An 18,641-nucleotide genomic window follows, 5' to 3' on the forward strand; every position below is an offset into this window, starting at 1 on the left:
CACAGGTAAGCCGTGACCACAAGTATGAAGGCCGATTTATTGGCCTGGATTTGTGGGAGGGGCGTCAGCAGCCTTCATTAACCTGATAGGTGTTCCCCTCCGGGCTCAGTGTCGGTGCTGTGTACCCTCCCAACCCGCCCTTCTTTTTCATGTTACATCTTACAGGGTATGCCCTCTTTAGGCGTCCCTCCTACGCAGCGGTTATGACACAATTCAAGCAGCTTAGGTCTAGTTAGTTAGGCAGGTTGATGGTCACGTCCCTAGTTGCCTACGTCACACAGGTACGCCGTGACCACAAATAATATATGATGCTAAGGCTTTTGAGAAGTAGAAACACTCATAATATCGATAGCATAACATTCAAAGTATAACATTTCCTTACCTGAATAATGTAATGCCCATCAATATTTTTAAAAATTCTGTATGTATAGATCAATCTTCCATGCCTAGCAATGCAAGATTGAATCATTAGATATGTATCATAGAATTTAGTTATATTTAAACTTTTCTTATTCTCTATATGTGTCTACCCATACTAAAAGATTAACATTTTCTGCCTTGACACATATACACTGTATAACATAAGTAATTGATCAATGCTGTGTGCTCTGGACTATGAAACTTGATTAACCTTTTTTTTTTTAATAGAAACTGTATTGTTTTTCCCTCAGATGCAAATCCAGTTGTTTCTGTGTGTTTATCAGTTTTGACATTGCAATTTACCTGTGTTGTATTTCATCTTCATTATATTGTATGGTAACAGCACCATCTATTGGTGAGTTTAGTGTATTTCACCTAGCCTGTTTTCCTATGCATTATGGGAGTCCCAGGGCATTGTGGGTAGTTCCTGGTTCTTTGCAGTCTTGTGCTTGTATTAGAAGCAGTAGCCATCTTATGTCTGTGTGAAAAGCCACTATCTCACTAGTTCTTCTGCTCCATGATTTCTTATACAGCCTGTTTGAAGCATAGTTGGTAAGGACACTATATATGTGACATTACACTGTAGTTATTATATGTTTCTTGTATTTGATAGCTCATTATCATTGTATTACCTCATGTACTGTATGTATAGCAGATATTCTTTATTCATGCCATGTACTATGGATATTTATGTTCTGAAATATTACAGTTTTATTCTGTAGTTTCACCTTTCCTGTCGCAGTCTACTAGCAATAAAGAGAAGGTTAAAGCTGAACAGTCTCTTTTTCTCCAAAAAACAGGGAGTTTAGCTACATGTCAGATTACACACAGTGCTAACGTGTATGAGGACAGTATAGTGAAACAACTGCTGAGAACAAGCTCAGAAGATCAGACTATACAGAACCCGCCATTATCCACGCAGAGCCTGCATACAGATATCGCAGCAGTCTCCTAACAGTCGCACCGAATAACAGACTATACGGAGCCCGCCGTTATCCACGCAGAGCCTAGTTACAGATATTGCAGCAGTCTCCTAACAGTCACAACATGTGTAATAGTCGAGCATCTTCAGTCAAGACAAGGTCTCAGATAAGTGCCTCTAACAGGACATCGATCAGAGAAGCTGCCACCATTGCCTGCGCAAAAGCAGAAGCTGCAAAGTCAAAATCCAGCTTCACAGAACAAGAGATGCAGATAAAGCTGGAGAAAGTGCAACTTGAAGCTTCCCTGAGAATGGAGAAAGCTCAACTTGAAGCAACTCGGCGCTGATAAAGAGACAGCAGCTGCCATAGCAGAAGCAGACTTTCTAGAAGCCTCGGAACATCTAGAAACCAAGAGTCATCGCAGCATCATCCAGCCAGAACTTGAATTCCGAGATCCAGAACAGCGAATCTTACAATACGTCTATCAACATTCCAAGTCAGACGACGACCCAGATCCACAGCTTAATACAAAGCAGTTTGTTGACAAGCCAAGCCAACCAACATGCTTATTCGGATCATCAGAAAGTCGACTATCAGTCAGTCAGCAAACTAGAGAATACACATCAGAGTGAAACCGGCTACAACAACTCCTCTCCAGAACAGAGAATCAGAAATTCACCCCTGCTAAGAGAGATGCCCTTCGCTTCAGAACGGTATTACACAGACCGGATTAAACCAGAGACTTCCAACAGGTATGGCCGTGCACCACACATTCACTCTGACAACACAACACCAGCGCCAATCAAGCTACAATGGACTTTGCCAGGTTCCTTGTTCGACGTGAGCTGGTCACCAAGGGACTTGTAAAGTTCAGTGACCACGCTGAGAACTATAGAGTTTGGCGAGCTTCCTTCCAAAATGCCACCAGAGACATAGGTCTGTCATGTAGTGAGGAATTGGATCTCCTGGTAAAATGGCTGGGAAGTGAGTCCGCCGAACACGCTAAAAGGATTAGAGACATCAATATAAATTATCCAGACGTTGGTCTAAAAAGGGTCTGGGATAGACTTGATGGGGTTTATGGCGCAGCAAAGGTCGTAGAAAGCGCCTTATTTATGTTGTGCATTTTCATAAGTGTACAATGTATCTGATGATACCATATTCAATATGGATGATCATTGCCTTTAACAACATGTGATCAGCATGAACCTGAAAAAAACCAAGATGGGTTCATAGCAAGTTCAATGTGTTAAAAGTGAATATATAGAGAAGACTATACTCATATTATTGTTTAGAGACATGGATTTATCTACACTGGTTTCTCTAAACTTGTCTGTCTGAGGAACAATGGGTGTTTCATGGCTAAACCATGATCTGATAAGAGACGTCCATAAAACACATCTGGTGTGGAACAGATATCTATTCATATATTCGCATATAGATATATTCCTGTGTGCATTTATTTAGCGTTTGAACTTATTAATGATTCATATATACTATGCAATATTGATGTATTATAACCAAATATTATTAATGTATCTTTATATGTCTATATCTCACTGAGAGGGTATATTCTAGGGGATATAAAATGTGTTTAAGTGGAAATTTCTTAAATAGGGTTTATTTTAGAGGAGCTGATGTTATTTCAAACATCATTACTCAATAGCTGAAGACAGTTAAGGTACACAAACCAGAAAAACCATCATTACTCCTATCTGCCCCATAAATTCAGGGATTAGGGAAACTTCTGATACCGCCAGTCAGTCTGAGCAAAGTGTCAGAAAGAGCCCCTCCTAATTGATTTAAGGTGTGAAAGGGCAAAGTTTAAGTAGTAATAAAACAATCTGTATATATGTTAATTCTTAAAATATTCAAAATTGTTATATGATACAACAGTGCCATCAAGTGGTAGATGGGCAGAAGTTTCTTAGGAATGTCAATTAGATGACATCATCCCCATGTTTAACATACGTCACACCCACCTTATCTAATTGGTAATCCCTAATCCAAGAGGGGATGGGCATAGATAAGGATTGGGATATCTGATCCAGTTTTTGGAAGAGCAGGGACTTCAAACACTTCACAAACTTCACAAAAAGAAAAACTTCACAAGGACTTCTTCACAACGGAACTCTTTACAAAGATTCATTCATCAGCATCACTTCACACGTCAGGAACATACCATAGGACGGGACATATCTGAACCTTGGAAAGCTGGGTCCATTCTAAAAGCTCTTTATCCCAAAGCCAGGGTAATGTATAATTTATTTCATTTGCAGTAATTATAAATCGCTCCAATTGGCATATAGTTGAGACCCCATTATTAGTGGGTCAATAGTGTTAAAACAATAATTTTATGGGAAATTTTAATGAACGTGCACATCATTAGAATTCTTGTAATATTGCTATCAGAGTGGAATCTCTGATCGGATTTTATTATCCGTAGTTAGGCCAACGGGCGTATTTATAAGATGTCTCTTACTGCCATATTCTTTGATTGAGCATAAGGGATTTTCCACAGATTCATTTCTATTGTTTTATTGTCGTTGTTACATTATAATAATTTGATGATAATTTGAATAACATTATATTGTATTTGGTGTACTAAATTAAGTGAGCCCGGCATAAACGGCGGAGCATCATCTTGTGGTCAATTTTGATATTATCCTTATATTCATTTGTATGCCATTTTTACTGCATGTATTTATTTGTAATAAATTATATTTTATATAATTAATTGCACCCTGTTTCATTATCTGCACAAATTAACTTTAGATCTCATCAATAAAAGAACTGGCGTTTATATGTCCGCCAATTAAATTTTTAATTTTTCATATTTCATAAAAATATGAAATCATAATTTTTATGATTTCATATCTTATATGAAATAAATACCCGACATTTAAGAGAATTGAGGACTTTCCAAAAATAGTGAACAAAGGCTATTCAAAGCTTAGGGAGTTAAGTGACTTATTAATGGAGCTGACTGTAGCAAAGGCAGAAGGAGATCTGGTGGGATTGACATTCCTTGACACTGCGAAAGGTGTGAATCCCATAGTTCAGAAGCTCCCATACTACCTGCAAGAGAAGTGGGTCATGTATGGTTCTCGGTATAAACAGACTTACAATGTACCATTTCCTCCATTTAATGTTTTTGTAGATTTTGTCTCTGAACAAGCAAAAATCTGAAATGATCCTAGCTTTGATTTCATGATGTCATGTGGCACCACCTCAGTCAGTAAACCTCGTAGGGCAACGGTGGAGATCCACAAAATTAACGTTTCTTCCACAGGTTCAGTCCATAAAGAGTTCAGCTCCTATCAAGGAGGGGACAAACCCAAGGACCCGAGCAGACAGTGTCCCTTACACAGGAAGCCTCATTCCCTACTTAAGTGCAGAACCTTCAGGGAAAAGTCATTGAAAGACCGCAAGACCTTCCTCAAGGAGAACAACATCTGTTTTAAATGCTGCTCTTCAACTTCGCACTTTGCCAGGGACTGTGAGGTTAGTACTAAGTGTGCCAAATGTGACAGCACAGATCATAACACAGCTCTACACCCTGGGCCATCGTGGGCTTCGTGAGCTTTACCCAAAACCCAAGAGCATAGCGGGGAGCTGAAGGACACAAATACTGACACTTTGGCAATTACTTCTAAATCTACAGAGGTTTGCAGAGACCTAAGAGGAGGCAGATCCTGCTCTAAAATCTCCCTAGTGAGAGTTTACCCAGCAGATGACCGAGACAAAGCCATCAAAATGCATGCAATTCAAAGTAACAAGTCATTAGCGAAATCTGCCTTCTTTGATAGCTTCGACATCAGAGGACCCGGTGCCCCCTACTCTCTAAAAACTTGTGCTGGTACTGTGGAAACAGCAGGAAGGAGAGCAAGCAGCTACATAGTTGAGTCCAGCAATGGTCAAGTGTGTCCGCCTTTACCAACTATACTGGAGTGTAACCAGATTCCTGACAATAGGTCTGAGATATCCACGCCAGAAGTAGCAGTGCACCAGCCTCACCTGAAGCGTATAAGACACCTGATCTCGAACCTTGATCCTGAAGCTCAGATAGTCCTACTCCTCATGAGGGATATTCTACAGGTCCACAAGGTTAGACAGCAGATCAATGGACCTCACAACGCTCCATACACCCAGAGACTTGACCTAGGATGGGTCATTGTAGGGAGGTCTGTTTGGGAGGTGTACACAAACCGACAACTTGAGAATAGACGCCCATCTCTTCTCCAACCATGCGAACTGCCTCAAACTACTTCCTCACCAGCTACCTTTGCAAGTCCCACCTACGATGACTTAATCTGGGATGGCAGTCAAGACCACCTGGGATCCACAGTCTTCCGCAAGACTAAAGAGGACAATCGTATGGCGATGTCATTCGAAGATAGACTGTTCCTAGATAAAATGGAGCAGGGAATGGTGCAGAACGAAACAAAAAGCTGGGTTGCACCTCTACCCTTTTAAGCCTCAAAGACAATGCTTACCCAACAATAGAGAACACATTTTCAAACGATTTGTCTCTCTCAGGTACAGCCTATGATGTAAACCTGAGATGAGAGATCACTTCTTTACCTTCATGGAAAAAATATTCCGGAATGGTCATGCAGAGCTAGCACCCATACTCGAGATTCGGAAGAGTGCTGGTACCTACCTATGTTTTGGGTGTAGCACCCGAAGAAGCCAGGTCAGATCAGAGTAGTAAATAACCTATAGAGAGACACTGAGAACTACTAAGCTAAAAAATATTATTTTATTGAGTATATAGTTAAAAGTATATACAAAGAGATGACAGACAAATGCAAAAAGTGCAGTACAATCCTGGGAGAGTTTATCAAGTATAACAGAGTAATAAGGTAAGTGACCTAAATGTAAGCGCCTATAAGTAAAAAAGCTCCTATATAACATATAAAGGATTGAACTGGCACTCATATATGGAATATAAACATGCTTTATTGGGATAAAAATAGGGATGGTATCACCTGTCACATATATACCTTCAATAAAATACAATATCAATAAAATTAAAACAAAACTAATATATTAAAATGTGTTTCATTCAATGGTGCAGGAGCCGGTGGCACTTAACGTCTATGGACCTATAAGGTCCTAGATGAGGTGATATAGACAATAGTGCTGTCGGTTTCTGCAACTGCAAATGGTATTTTCTCTGTACATAAAAGATTTCATATACAATCAATGGCATCAAATATAAAGTGCAAGTGCATGCTATATTTTATAAGCAAAAAGAAAGGAGAAATATCAACACTCAAATGTGGATCTCTTAAATGTATAAGTATATCTGTTCAGCCAGATACAGCAAACAGTAAAGTGCATGTGCAAGCTGCAGGAGATAATGAGCAGAAAACATAACCAAAGTTGGTTCAAGAGACAGAGAAACCGCAACAAGTAACATCAAACATGCGGTCCAAGAAGGCAAGGTCACATACCGTGTGTAAGAGGTAACAAATCCACAGGAAGACTGCACACCCCGACGCGCGTTTCGATTTGTTACTTGTTGCGGTTTCTTTGTCTCTTGAACCAACTTTGGTTATGTTTTCTGCTCATTATCTCCTACAGCTTGCACATGCACTTTACTGTTTGCTGTATCTGGCTAAACAAATATACTTATACATTTAAGAGATCCACATTTGAGTGTTGATATTTCTCCTTTCTTTTTGCTTATAAAATATAGCATGCACTTGCACCTTATATTTGATGCCATTACTTGCACCCTTACTAATAGTGGATACTCTTTCCAATGTATATGTTCTATAGGAGCTTTTTTACTTATAGGCGCTTACATTTAGGTCACTTACCTTATTACTCTGTTATACTTGATAAACTCTCCCAGGATTGTACTGCACTTTTTGCATTTGTCTGTCATCTCTTTGTATATGCTTTTAACTATATACTCAATAAAATAATATTTTTTAGCTTAGTAGTTCTCAGTGTCTCTCTATAGGTTATTTAGTTATCTTCTGAGTTAAGCTCCAGTCAGGGGCTTTACTGTTTCTTCACGCCATTCCTTCGTAACTTACTTTTGTACTAATCAGATCAGAGTAGTGTTTGACTCAAGTGCCAAGTTTGAAGGCGTATCATTGAACGACGTTTTGCTTTCAGGCCCGGATCTAAACAACAAGCTCATAGGAGTGCTCCTCTGTTTTCGCAGAGACTCAGTTGCATTCACGGCTGATATCCAACAGATGTTCCATTGCTTCCTAGTTAAAAAGGATCATAGAAATTTCTTGAGATTCCTATGGTTCAAGGACAACGATCCCTCTAAAGATGTTACAGAGTATCGTATGAAAGTTCACATCTTCGGCAATAGTCCTTCTCCTGCAGTTGCCATCTATGGATTAAGACGTGCAGCTCAGAAAGTAGAAGAGAAGTACGGAGCAGATGTCAGACTCTTTGTAGAGAAGGACTTCTATGTGGATGACTGTCTGAAATCAATGCCCTCAGATGAGACTGCAATCAGTCTTCTTAAAAGAACCAAGGAGATGCTCTCTCTGTCTAACCTGAGGCTACACAAGATCGCTTCTAACAGCCAGAAATTGATGGAAGCCTTTAGGACCATACAGAAGATTTAAAGGATTTAGATCTAGGCTGTGACTCACCTCCGATGCAACAGAGCCTTGGCCTACTCTGGGACATAAAAGCTGATACCTTCACCTTCCAGATTAACAGAGAAGAAAAACTTTTTATTCGCAGAGGAGAACTGTCGGCCATAAGCAGTTTATATAACCCATTGGGACTCGCAGCTCCTATACTCTTCGAAGGTAAAGCTATGTTAAGAGACTTCACCAGAGAAGTGTCGAACTTCCCAAGAAGGAAAGAGCCACGTGGATGGCCTGGAAAAATTCACTTACAGCCTTATCTGATCTTCACATAGCTCGTCCGTCTACAACCCTCTGTTGTCTGTCCCTCAGCCACTGCCTAATCCATTCAACAATATGGGAGTCCAAGCCCAAAGACTCTAATTTATTGATAAGCCTTCTATGTGGGACAGTATCAAAAGCCTTGCTAAAGTCTAGATAAGCGATGTCTACTGAACCTCCACCATCTATTATTTTAGTCACCCAATCAAAAAAATCTATAAGATTCGTTTGACATGATCTCCCTGAAGTAAATCCCATGCTGTTTTTCATCTTTCAATCCATAGGATTTTAGATGTTCCACAATCCTCTCCTTAAGTATGGTTTCCATTAATTTCCCCACTATTGATGTCAGGCTTACTGGCCTATAGTTGCCCGATTCCTCCCTACTACCTTTCTTGTGAATGGGCACAACATTTGCTAATTTCCAATCTTCTGGGACGACTCCTGTTACCAGTGATTGGTTAAATAAATCTGTTAATGGTTTTGCTAGTTCACCGCTGAGCTCTTTTAATAGCTTTGGGTGTATCCCATCAGACCCCTGTGACTTATTTGTATTAATTTTAGACAGCTGACTTAAAACCTCTTCCTCTGTAAAGACACATGCGTCAAAAGATTCATTAGTCTTCCTTCCTAACTGAGGTCCTTTTCCTTCATTTTCCTTTGTAAAAACTGAACAGAAGTATTCATTGAGGCAGTCAGCTAGTACTTTATCTTCTTCCATATACCTCCCTTCTTTTGTTTTTGATCGAAGATCCCGCGTGAAATGTCGCAGGGCGCGTGATGACGTCATAACACTGGCCAGTGTTGTGACGTCATACGTCACTACGCATGAGATTTTGCGTGGGATCAAGATGACAATAGTGGCCTCTTCACGTTCAAATGGATGAGGTGAGTTTGATTTTATTTATTTTTTTACCTCCATTTCAATGAAAATTAATTCTTTGCAACGAAGCAAAAGGAAATTAGGCTTCGCAGCAAATTGAATTTTCCCTGAAATTCAAATCAAAGTCCACTTTGGATACTTCGATTCGCTCAACCCTACTTACAATAGTAGATCTCACCCTTATAAGCAGTGGCAGACTTTACCATCATGTAAATCAAGCAAAAGCTTGGGACCCTGGAAATCAGAGGACCCCCTGCTTGCCACAAGCAGTTGGATGTAAAAAAACAACAAAAGGGGCAGACTTTCTACTGTGCAGCTCAGTTAAACTGTAGAGCAGCAGCAGAAGTGCCCAGGCTGTGCTACTAAGCTGAGTGTGGGGTTTAGCAGGCCAACAGGGTCAAAGTAATAGTCATTTATATGGTGCTTTATATATTTATACAGTGCAAGAAATTTCACTAATGCACAAGATTGTGAGCATGAGAGACAAGGCTCCAGTCCCTGGGGCAATGTAATAAAAAAAGTAATAAAAAATAAATGTATTAAAATGAAATATAGTTTGTTTAACCCTTTAAGAGTGTTTAACCGAACTTTCAAAGTTTATGAAAAAAATAAGTGCAAAGCAGCACACTTTCTTATGAAAACACAGCCACTCAAAGGATCAGTAAATGTTAGGGGCAGATGGGAAGCACTCATTCAAAACCTTGTTATTTTGTCTGAGGGTGCTGTCAGTCAATGATATGACTGATTACTTGACTTCAAGGCCTAGAATGAGGGTGCTGCCACATGGGTTTTTGGTACAGTTTTTGAAGGCAAAATCAGAAGTGAATCATAAAAAGGAGAGAAAGTATTAAAACTAAATGCTACTCCCTTTTTGCTAACCTGCTCCTGGTTTTGGCGTCAAATACTGCATAAAAAAACCTGAACACGTGGCAGCACCCTTAGGTGTATGAGTAGCTTTATGAACATATCAATGATCTGGCTAAGGCTACTTTCACACTAGTGGCACGGACCTCCGGCAGGCTGTTCTGTCGGGTGAACAGCCTGTCCGATCCGTCCTCCCCCTAGTGACCGTGTGCCCCCGGACTGCCACTCCATCCCCATTGACTATAATGGGGGCGGTGCAGAGTTCCGGCGGAGGCACGGCAGCGCACGGCGAGAGGCTGCCAGAATAAATGTTGGACATGTCGTTGTTTTATTCCGGCAGCCTCTCGCCGCGCCTCCACCGGAACTCTGCCCCCGCCGGAACTCTGCCCCCACCTTCATTATAGTCAATGGGGACGGAGCGGCAGTCTGGGGGCATATGGTCACTAGTGGCAGGACGGATCTGACAGGCTGTTCACCTGATGGAACAGCCTGCCGGTGGTCCGTGCCTCTAGTGTGAAAGTAGCCTAATTTTTTTTGGATCACTATTGGAGTGCTTGTCTGCTGCTGTGCATATTAATACATTATACTTTCAGTGCAAGCAAATAAAAAACATACTTACAAGACACACAGGCACAACGCTCCAGGATAGGATTCACTGTCCCTTAGCAAAAAGCATCCATTCTTTCCTTTTCGGAGCAGAAGATTTTCACAAGTTTTAATACTTATGTTCCCATGGTAACATGGCAGATCCATTTTATAATGGTCAAAATTATTTGAAATACAGAGAAACTGTAGCTTACTGCTTGGGCTACAGAAGTTATGTGTATTATATACACATCACTTAGAGCACATCAACTAACACAGGAAATGCTTGGTGTGAATGTCTAAACTGTAGAGTGACCACGATGGAAGATAAATTAAAAGACACCTGTCACCATGAAAATACAGTGTATTCTGCAGGCAGCATGTTACAGAGAAGGAGGAAATGAGCAGATTTATATATACTACTCACAAAAATTTGGGGATATTTGGCTTTCGGGTAAAATTTATGGAAAACGTAAAAAGTTCCCGCTACAGTTATATTATATCATAAAAATAGGGCATTTAAGTAGAAGCATGCAGTGGTGTTTTCCTCATCTCAAACAGTTTATTGAAACAAAAGCCAACAACAGTAGCGGGTATACCCCCACCAAAAAATGTAAATGTCTCAAACTTGTCATGCGGCCTTGAGCATCAATTACAGCTTGACAACAACGTCTCATGCTGTTCACAAGTCGACTTATTGTCTGCTGAGGCATGGCATCCCAATCTTCATGAAGGGTGGCTCTCAGGTCATTGAGGTTCTGGGGTACAGAGTTGCGAGCCTCTACATGGCGACAGCTGATCCCATAGGTTTTCAATGGGATTCAGATCTGGAGAAAGTGCAGGCCACTCCATTTGAGGTACCCCAGTCTCCAACAGCCATTCCCTAATGATGCGACCTCGATGAGCTGGCACATTGCCGTCCATGAAGATGAAATTAGGCCTGCATTGTTCATGCAGAGGCACAATTACTGGATTATTGATGTTATTTAAGTAGCATGGGCTTGTCTCTGTACCATTCACAAAGTTTAGGGCAGTTCTGTATTGACTAGACACATCTGCCCACACTGTAACACCACCACCACCACCAAAGGCTCATCTGGTAACAATAGTGGCTGATGCATAGTGCCCTCCTTGATTTCTCCAACATCATGGGTGGCCATCATTTCTGCTCAGCGGAACAGCACTGAGGCCCACAGGACTGAGGCTGACTGGTCCCTCTTCCAGCGTAGATGCTCCCTGGTCCATGAAGACGATGATGCCTGTGGTCAGGTACCCTTGCAGGTCATCTAGCACGCAGACCACGCTGATGTAAATGGTTTCAAATAGTCTGACATGACACTTGGGTGCCTCTCATTGTGCCTGGAGTTGTGTGGCATTCATCATCCGGTTCCGGAGGACATTATTCACAGTGAAGTGGTCATTAGTGTGGGATGTGGCCAAAGGACGTCCACTTCTATGCCTTTCTGTGACTCTTCCAGTCTCTCTGTATCTCTGTTGCTGAGAACATCCTTCTTAACCCCTTCCCGACCATCGCCATAATAGTACGGCGCAGCGGGACATGACTTGCCGCTCAGCGTCGTACTATTACGGCCCGCTGATCGGGCGGGTGCAGGAGCTGCGCCCGCCCGATCAGCTGCAGGGGACCGGCTGTTCCCATTTGCCGGACTCCTGCTATATGCGCCAGCATCAGCATACAGATGCCGGCGCATTAACCCCTTCTATGCCGCGGTCAGCGCTGACATAGAAGGGGTTTGCTGCGGGTGAGGGAGCCCGTCAGGTCCCCGCGCTGCTGTGGCGGGGACCGATGGGTGAGAAGGCAGCCCGATGCCGTGCAGAGGCTACCCAATGCCCTGCATGGCCTCAGGCTGGGTCTCCTAGGCAACCTGTTAGTGTATTACTCTGTGTAATACACTAACAGTCAATGCATTGCAATACAGATGTATTGTAATGCAGTGCAGAGGGGATCAGACCCCCAAAAGTTAAAGTCAGAAATAAAGTTTAAAAAAAAGTAAAAAACTGTGTTTTTAACGGGTTTCTGTCATCAGAAAAATCGTTATGTAGCTGGCTGACATTAGCAACGTGCTAATGTCAGCAGAACATAACTGTATGACTTATATCTCCCTGCCTGCCGCTGTTCATGCTAAATAAAATTACTTTTATAATATGCAAATGAGCCTCTAGGTGCTGGTGGGGCATTGTTGTAGAACCTAGAGGCTCCGTCCTCTCACCGTTTGGCACACCCTTGTAAAGGATATTCACATCCTCGGTCTCCTCTGTGCCCCGCAAATCCCGCACCTGCGCCGTCCATTTTAGTATTAGGCGCAGGCGCAGCGAGTGAAGAATGGCAGCAGGCGATTGTCCTTCACTTACTGCGCCTGCGCCTAATACAAAAATGGACGGCGCAGGCGCGGGATTTGCGGGGTACAGAGGAGACCGAAAATGTCAATCACCTTTACAAGGGCGTGCCAAACGATGAGAGGACGGAGCCTCTAGGTGCTGCAGCAATGCCCCACTAGCACCAAAAGGCTCATTTGCATATTAGAAAAGTCATTATTTGGCCCGAACGGTGGCAGGCAGGGAGATATGTCATACAGTTATGTTCTGATGACATTAGCACATCACTAATGTCAGCCAGCTACATAGCGATTTTTCTGAAGACAGAAACCCTTTAATAAATTTTTTTTTAGTTTCAAGTAAAAAAAGAAAAATCGCCCCTTTTCCCCTGATTTTATAATAAAATATAAAAAAAAAAAATGAAAAAACACACATATTAGATATCGCCGCGTCCGTAACGACCGGCTCTATAAATATATCACATGATCCTCCGACCAATAAACACCATAAAAAAATAAAAATAAAAACTGTGTTAAAAAAGGCCATTTTTGTCACCTTACATCACAAAAAGTGCCACACCAAGCGTTCAAAAAGGCGTATGTCCGACAAAATGATACCAATAAAACTGTAAGCTCATCCCACAAAAAAAATTAGCTCCTACATAAGAAAATCGCAAAAAAAAACAAAAAAAAACTAAGCTCTAAGCTTTTAAGAACATGAGACACTAAAACATCTTTTTTTTTTTCAAATATGCTATTATTGTGTGAAAGAAATATAAAAAAGTATACATATTAGGTATTGCCGCATCCGTAACAACCAGCTTTATGAAAATATCACATGAACTATCCCCTCAAGTGAACACCGTAAAAAATAAAAAATAAAAACGGTATCAAAAAAATTGTCACCTTACATCACAAAAATTGCAACACAAAGCGATCAAAAAGGCGTATGCCCCCCAAAATAGTACCAATAAAACCATCACCTCATCTTACAATCGGTCAAAAAATAAAAAAGCTATCACTCTCAGACAATGGAGACACTAAAATATGATTTTTTTGCTTCAAAACTGCTATTATTGTGTAAAACTTAAATAAATAAGAAAAAGTATACATATTAGGTATTTCCACGTCCGTAACGATCTGCTCTATAAAAATACAGATGTAGCAGGGGTAACACTCACACTCTTAACTTAAATTTCTTAACTCATCGCGTTATCTTGAAACAAAAGCCATTGAAAAGCCTTTACCATTTAGTTGCATTTAGTTTAGATAACATGTCTCATAAAGCATGAGTGTTAACCCTGCTACATCTGAATCACATGACCTAACCCCCCAGGTGAACGCTGAAAAAATTAATAAAAACTGTGCTAAAATTACCAATTTTTTGGTCACCTTGCCCCATAAAGTGTAATAATGAATGATCAAAAAATCATATGTATCCAAAAATTATACCAATAAAAACTTCACCTCTTCCTGCAAAAAATTTGCCCCTGCACAAGACGATCGGCAGAAAAAAATAAAATAAATAAGGCGTTTAGAAAATGGAGACACAAAAACATAATTTTTTTTTCAAAAATGCTTTATTATGTGAAACTGAAACAAACAAAGAAAGTAGACATATTTGATATCATTGCATCCGTAACAACCTGCTCTATAAAAATAGCACATGATCTACCCTGTCAGATGAAGGTTGTAAAAAATAAAAAAATTTAAACGGTGCCAAAACAGCCATTTTTTGGTTACCTTGCCTCACAAAAAATATAATATAGAGCAATTAAAAATTGCCAAAATGGGGTCGCTTTTTGGGAGTTTCTACTTTTAAGGGTGCATCAGGGGGGCTTAAAATGGGACATGGCATCTAAAAACCAGTCCAGCAAAATCTGCCTTCCAAAAACCATATGGCGTTCCTTTACTTCTGCGCCCTGCCACCTGCCCTTACATCAACATCTGATATTGTACCCCAACCGTGGGATAATTACTTATTCAAGTATTGACTAAGCCTGTGGCAATTATCATACTAAATACATAACCTACATAGAAAATGCCAATGCTTATACTAATTAAATCCTTTATTACAAAAAATCACAATTAAATACATACATGATTAAAAGAATCTGGTGCAGGAGATAAAAACGACATCACTGGAGGAAACATACAGTGGACGCAAGTCCTTGTTCATCCAACATGATTATTCACTAAAGTGCATATGTAAGAATTCAAATGAAAACAGGAACAAAGGACAATTACCCATACTGTGGCGCCATCCTGGAGGAGACACAGTATGGGTAATTGTCCTTTGTTCCTGTTTTCAATAGTATAAGCGGTCTGCCCTTACATCAGTTTATGACCACATGAGGGGTGTTTCTGTAAACCGCAGAATCAGGGTAATAAATATTGAGTTTTGTTTGGCTGTTAACCCTCGATGTGTTAAAGAAAAAAATGGATTAAAATGGAAAATCTGACAAAAAAGTGAAATTTTGAAATTTCATCTCCATTTTTCTTTAATTCTTGTGGAGCACAAAAGGGTTAAAATACTTTGTAAATCAGTTTTGAGTAGCTTGAGGGGTGTAGTTTCTGCAATGGGGTCATTTATGGGGGGTTTACACTATGTAAGCCCCACAAAGTGACTTCAGACCTGAAATGGTCCTTTAAAAAGTGGGTTTTGGAAATTTTCTTAAAACTTTTAAGAATTGCTTCTAAGCCTAGAAGGCGTCCTAAAAAAAAAAAAATGACATTTACAAAATGATGCCAACATAAAGTAGACATATAGGGAATGTTAAGTAATAAATATTTTATGAGGTATCACTTTCTGTTTTAAAAGCAGAGAAATAGAAATTTTGAAAATTGCGAATTTCTAATTTTTTTTTGTAAATTTGGGATTTTTCATAAATAATGGTGAAATATATTGACTCAAATTTATGACTTCATGAAGTACAATGTGTCAAGAGAAAACAATCTCAGAATGGCTTGAATAAATAAAAGCGTTCCAGAGTTATTACCACATAAAGTGACGCAATGACGAGGTACCGTGGATCAATTGTTAGGTGTCGTCTTGGTCTCATGATGTCAAAATGTGAACAGCATGATGAGGAGGACTATTTAAATACCAATTCTAATTGAACCAGGAAATTTATTTGGACAATACTGCTCCACCCAGCTTTCCACAAGCCTAATAGTGCAGCTTCTATCTCTATCTTCCCTAGTATGTCTGCTGTGCATTTGGACAATACTGCTCCACCCAGCTTTCCACAAGCCTAATAGTGCAGCTTCTATCTCTATCTTCCCTGGTACAGAACTTTGTCTAATCATCAATGCATACTATTTTCTTTAAGTGTGATATTCTTGTGATTAGTCCTAGAGATGCTCTTCCAATTGACTTTTGATTTATTTGACTGTTGTAATGCTTCCCTCACCCATGTTAACCACTTCCCATCTGGGCCCTTTGCCCCCTTCCTGACCAGGCCAAATTTTGCAAAACTGACATATCTCACTTTATGTGGTAATAACTTTGGAACGCCTTTATTTATCCAAGTCATTCAGAGATTGTTTTCTCATGACACATTGTACTTCATGATAGTCATAAATTTGAGTCAAAATATTTCACCTTTATTTATGAAAAAATCCCAAATTTACCCAAAAATTTGAAAAATTCGCAATTTTCTAAATTTCAATTTCTCTGCTTTTAAAACAGAAAGTGATACCTCATAAAATATTTATTATTTAACATTCCCCATATGTCTACTTTATGTTGGCATCATTTTGGAAATGTCATTTTATTTTTTTAGGACGTTAGAAGGCTTAGAAGTTTAGAAGCAATTCTTAAAATTTTTAAGAAAATTGCCAAAACCCACTTTATAAGGACCAGTTCAGGTCTGAAGTCACTTTGTGGGGCCTACATAGTGGATACCCCCATAAATGACCCCATTGTAGAAACTACACCCCTCAAGGTATTCAAAACCGATTTTACAAACTTTGTTAACCCTTTAGGCGTTCCACAAGAATTAAAGGAAAATGGAGATCAAATTTTTAAATTTCACTTTTTTTGGCAGATTTTCCATTTTAATCAATTTTTTTCTTTAACACATCGATGGTTAACAGCCAAACAAAACTCAATATTTATTACCCAGATTCTGCGGTTTACAGAAACACCCCACATGTGGTCGTAAACTGCTGTATCGGCACACGGCAGGGCGCAGAAGGAAAGGAACTCCACATGGTTTTTAGATGCCATGTCCCATTTGAAGCCCCCTGATGCACCCTTACAGTAGAAACTCCCAAGAAGTGACCCCATTTTGGAAACTAGGGGATAAGGTGCCAGTTTTATTAGTACTATTTTTGGGTACATATGATTTTTTGATCATTCATTATAACACTTTATGGGGCAAGGTGACCAAAAAATTGGTTGTTTTAGCACAGTTTCTATTTATTTATTTTTACAGCGTTCACCTGAGGGGTTCAGTCAAGTGACATTTTTATAGAGCAGATTGTTACGGACGTGGCGATACCTAATATGTATACTTTTTCTCATTTATTAAAGTTTTACACAATAATAGCATTTTTGAAACCATAAAATTATGTTTTAATGTGTCCATGTTCTGAGAGCTATAGTTTTTTTATTTTTTGAGAGATTTTCTTATGTAGGGGCTCATTTTTTGCGGGATGAGGTGACGGTTTTATTGGTACCATTTTGTGGGACATACGCGTTTTTGATCACTTGGTGTTGCACCTTTTGTGATGCAAGGTGACAAAAATTGCTTCTTTTGACACAGTTTTTTTTTTTTTTTTTTTTACGGTGTTCACCCGAGGGGTTAGGTCATGTAATATTTTTATAGAGCTGGTTTTTACGGACGCGGCAATACCTAATATGTATACTTTTTTTTATTTGTTTCACTTTAACACAATAATAGAATTTTTGAAACCCAAAAAATGATGTTTTAGTGTCTCCATGTTCTAAGAGCTATAGTTTTTTTAATTTTTGAGAGATTTTCTTATGTAGGGGCTCATTTTTTGCGGGATGAGGTGACGGTTTTATTGGTACCATTTTGTGGGACATACGCGTTTTTGATCACTTGGTGTTGCACCTTTTGTGATGCAAGGTGACAAAAATTGATTGTTTTGACACAGTGGGGTTAGGTCATGTGATATTTTTATAGAGCTGGTTTTTACGGACGCGGCAATACTAAATATGTCTATTTTATTTTATTTTTTCTATTTTTAATTTTTTTTTTTATTCCTTACTTGGGATTTTTTTTTTTTTTACATGTGAAACTTTTTTTTATTTTATTTTTTCAACCCTTTATTTTATTTTTATTTTATTTTACACTTTTCGTCCCCCATAAGGTCATACAAGACCTCTGGGGGACATTTACTTCACTTTTTATTTTTTTTTACACTGTTGATTTCTCCTGTAACTGGGGCTGACATAGTAGCCCCAGTTACAGGACAAATGCACCCCTATAGAGGCTGTACAGCAGCAATCCTGCGCTGTACAGCCTCACAGCAGGGCTGATCGAGGTCTCTGAGAGACCTCACACAGCTCCTGCACTCTCCGGTCGCCGGGCCGGAACAGGAAGCGCACAGCGCTTCCTGCTCTGCAGACACAGCGCTCGGTGAGCGCTGTGTCTGCAGCGATCGTGAAGGCAGGGACACCTGGGCACTGTCCCTGCCTTGTCTTAGGGTTGCCCTGCTGTCACTGACAGCGGGCAACCCGATCAGCAGCTGCACGATTAGCGTGCAGCTGCTA

At 40.0% G+C, this 18,641-nt stretch overlaps 1 protein-coding gene across 1 annotated transcript in view; it reads right to left on the reverse strand.

The window, feature by feature from the left end:
• The window catches only part of LOC120993446 (SH2 domain-containing protein 1B-like), a 39,185-nt gene extending 28,440 nt beyond the window's left edge, over positions 1-10,745 (reverse strand). The window contains 2 exon segments of the mRNA XM_040421952.1: positions 383-446; positions 10,600-10,745. Of these exon segments, the coding sequence (XP_040277886.1) occupies positions 383-446; positions 10,600-10,733 (198 nt within the window). The 5' untranslated portion in view covers positions 10,734-10,745.
• Between the last annotated feature and the right edge of the window lie 7,896 nt (positions 10,746-18,641).

Source organism: Bufo bufo, chromosome 3 (assembly GCF_905171765.1).
Source record: "Bufo bufo chromosome 3, aBufBuf1.1, whole genome shotgun sequence".
In the NCBI taxonomy this organism is placed as follows: Eukaryota; Metazoa; Chordata; class Amphibia; order Anura; family Bufonidae; genus Bufo; species Bufo bufo.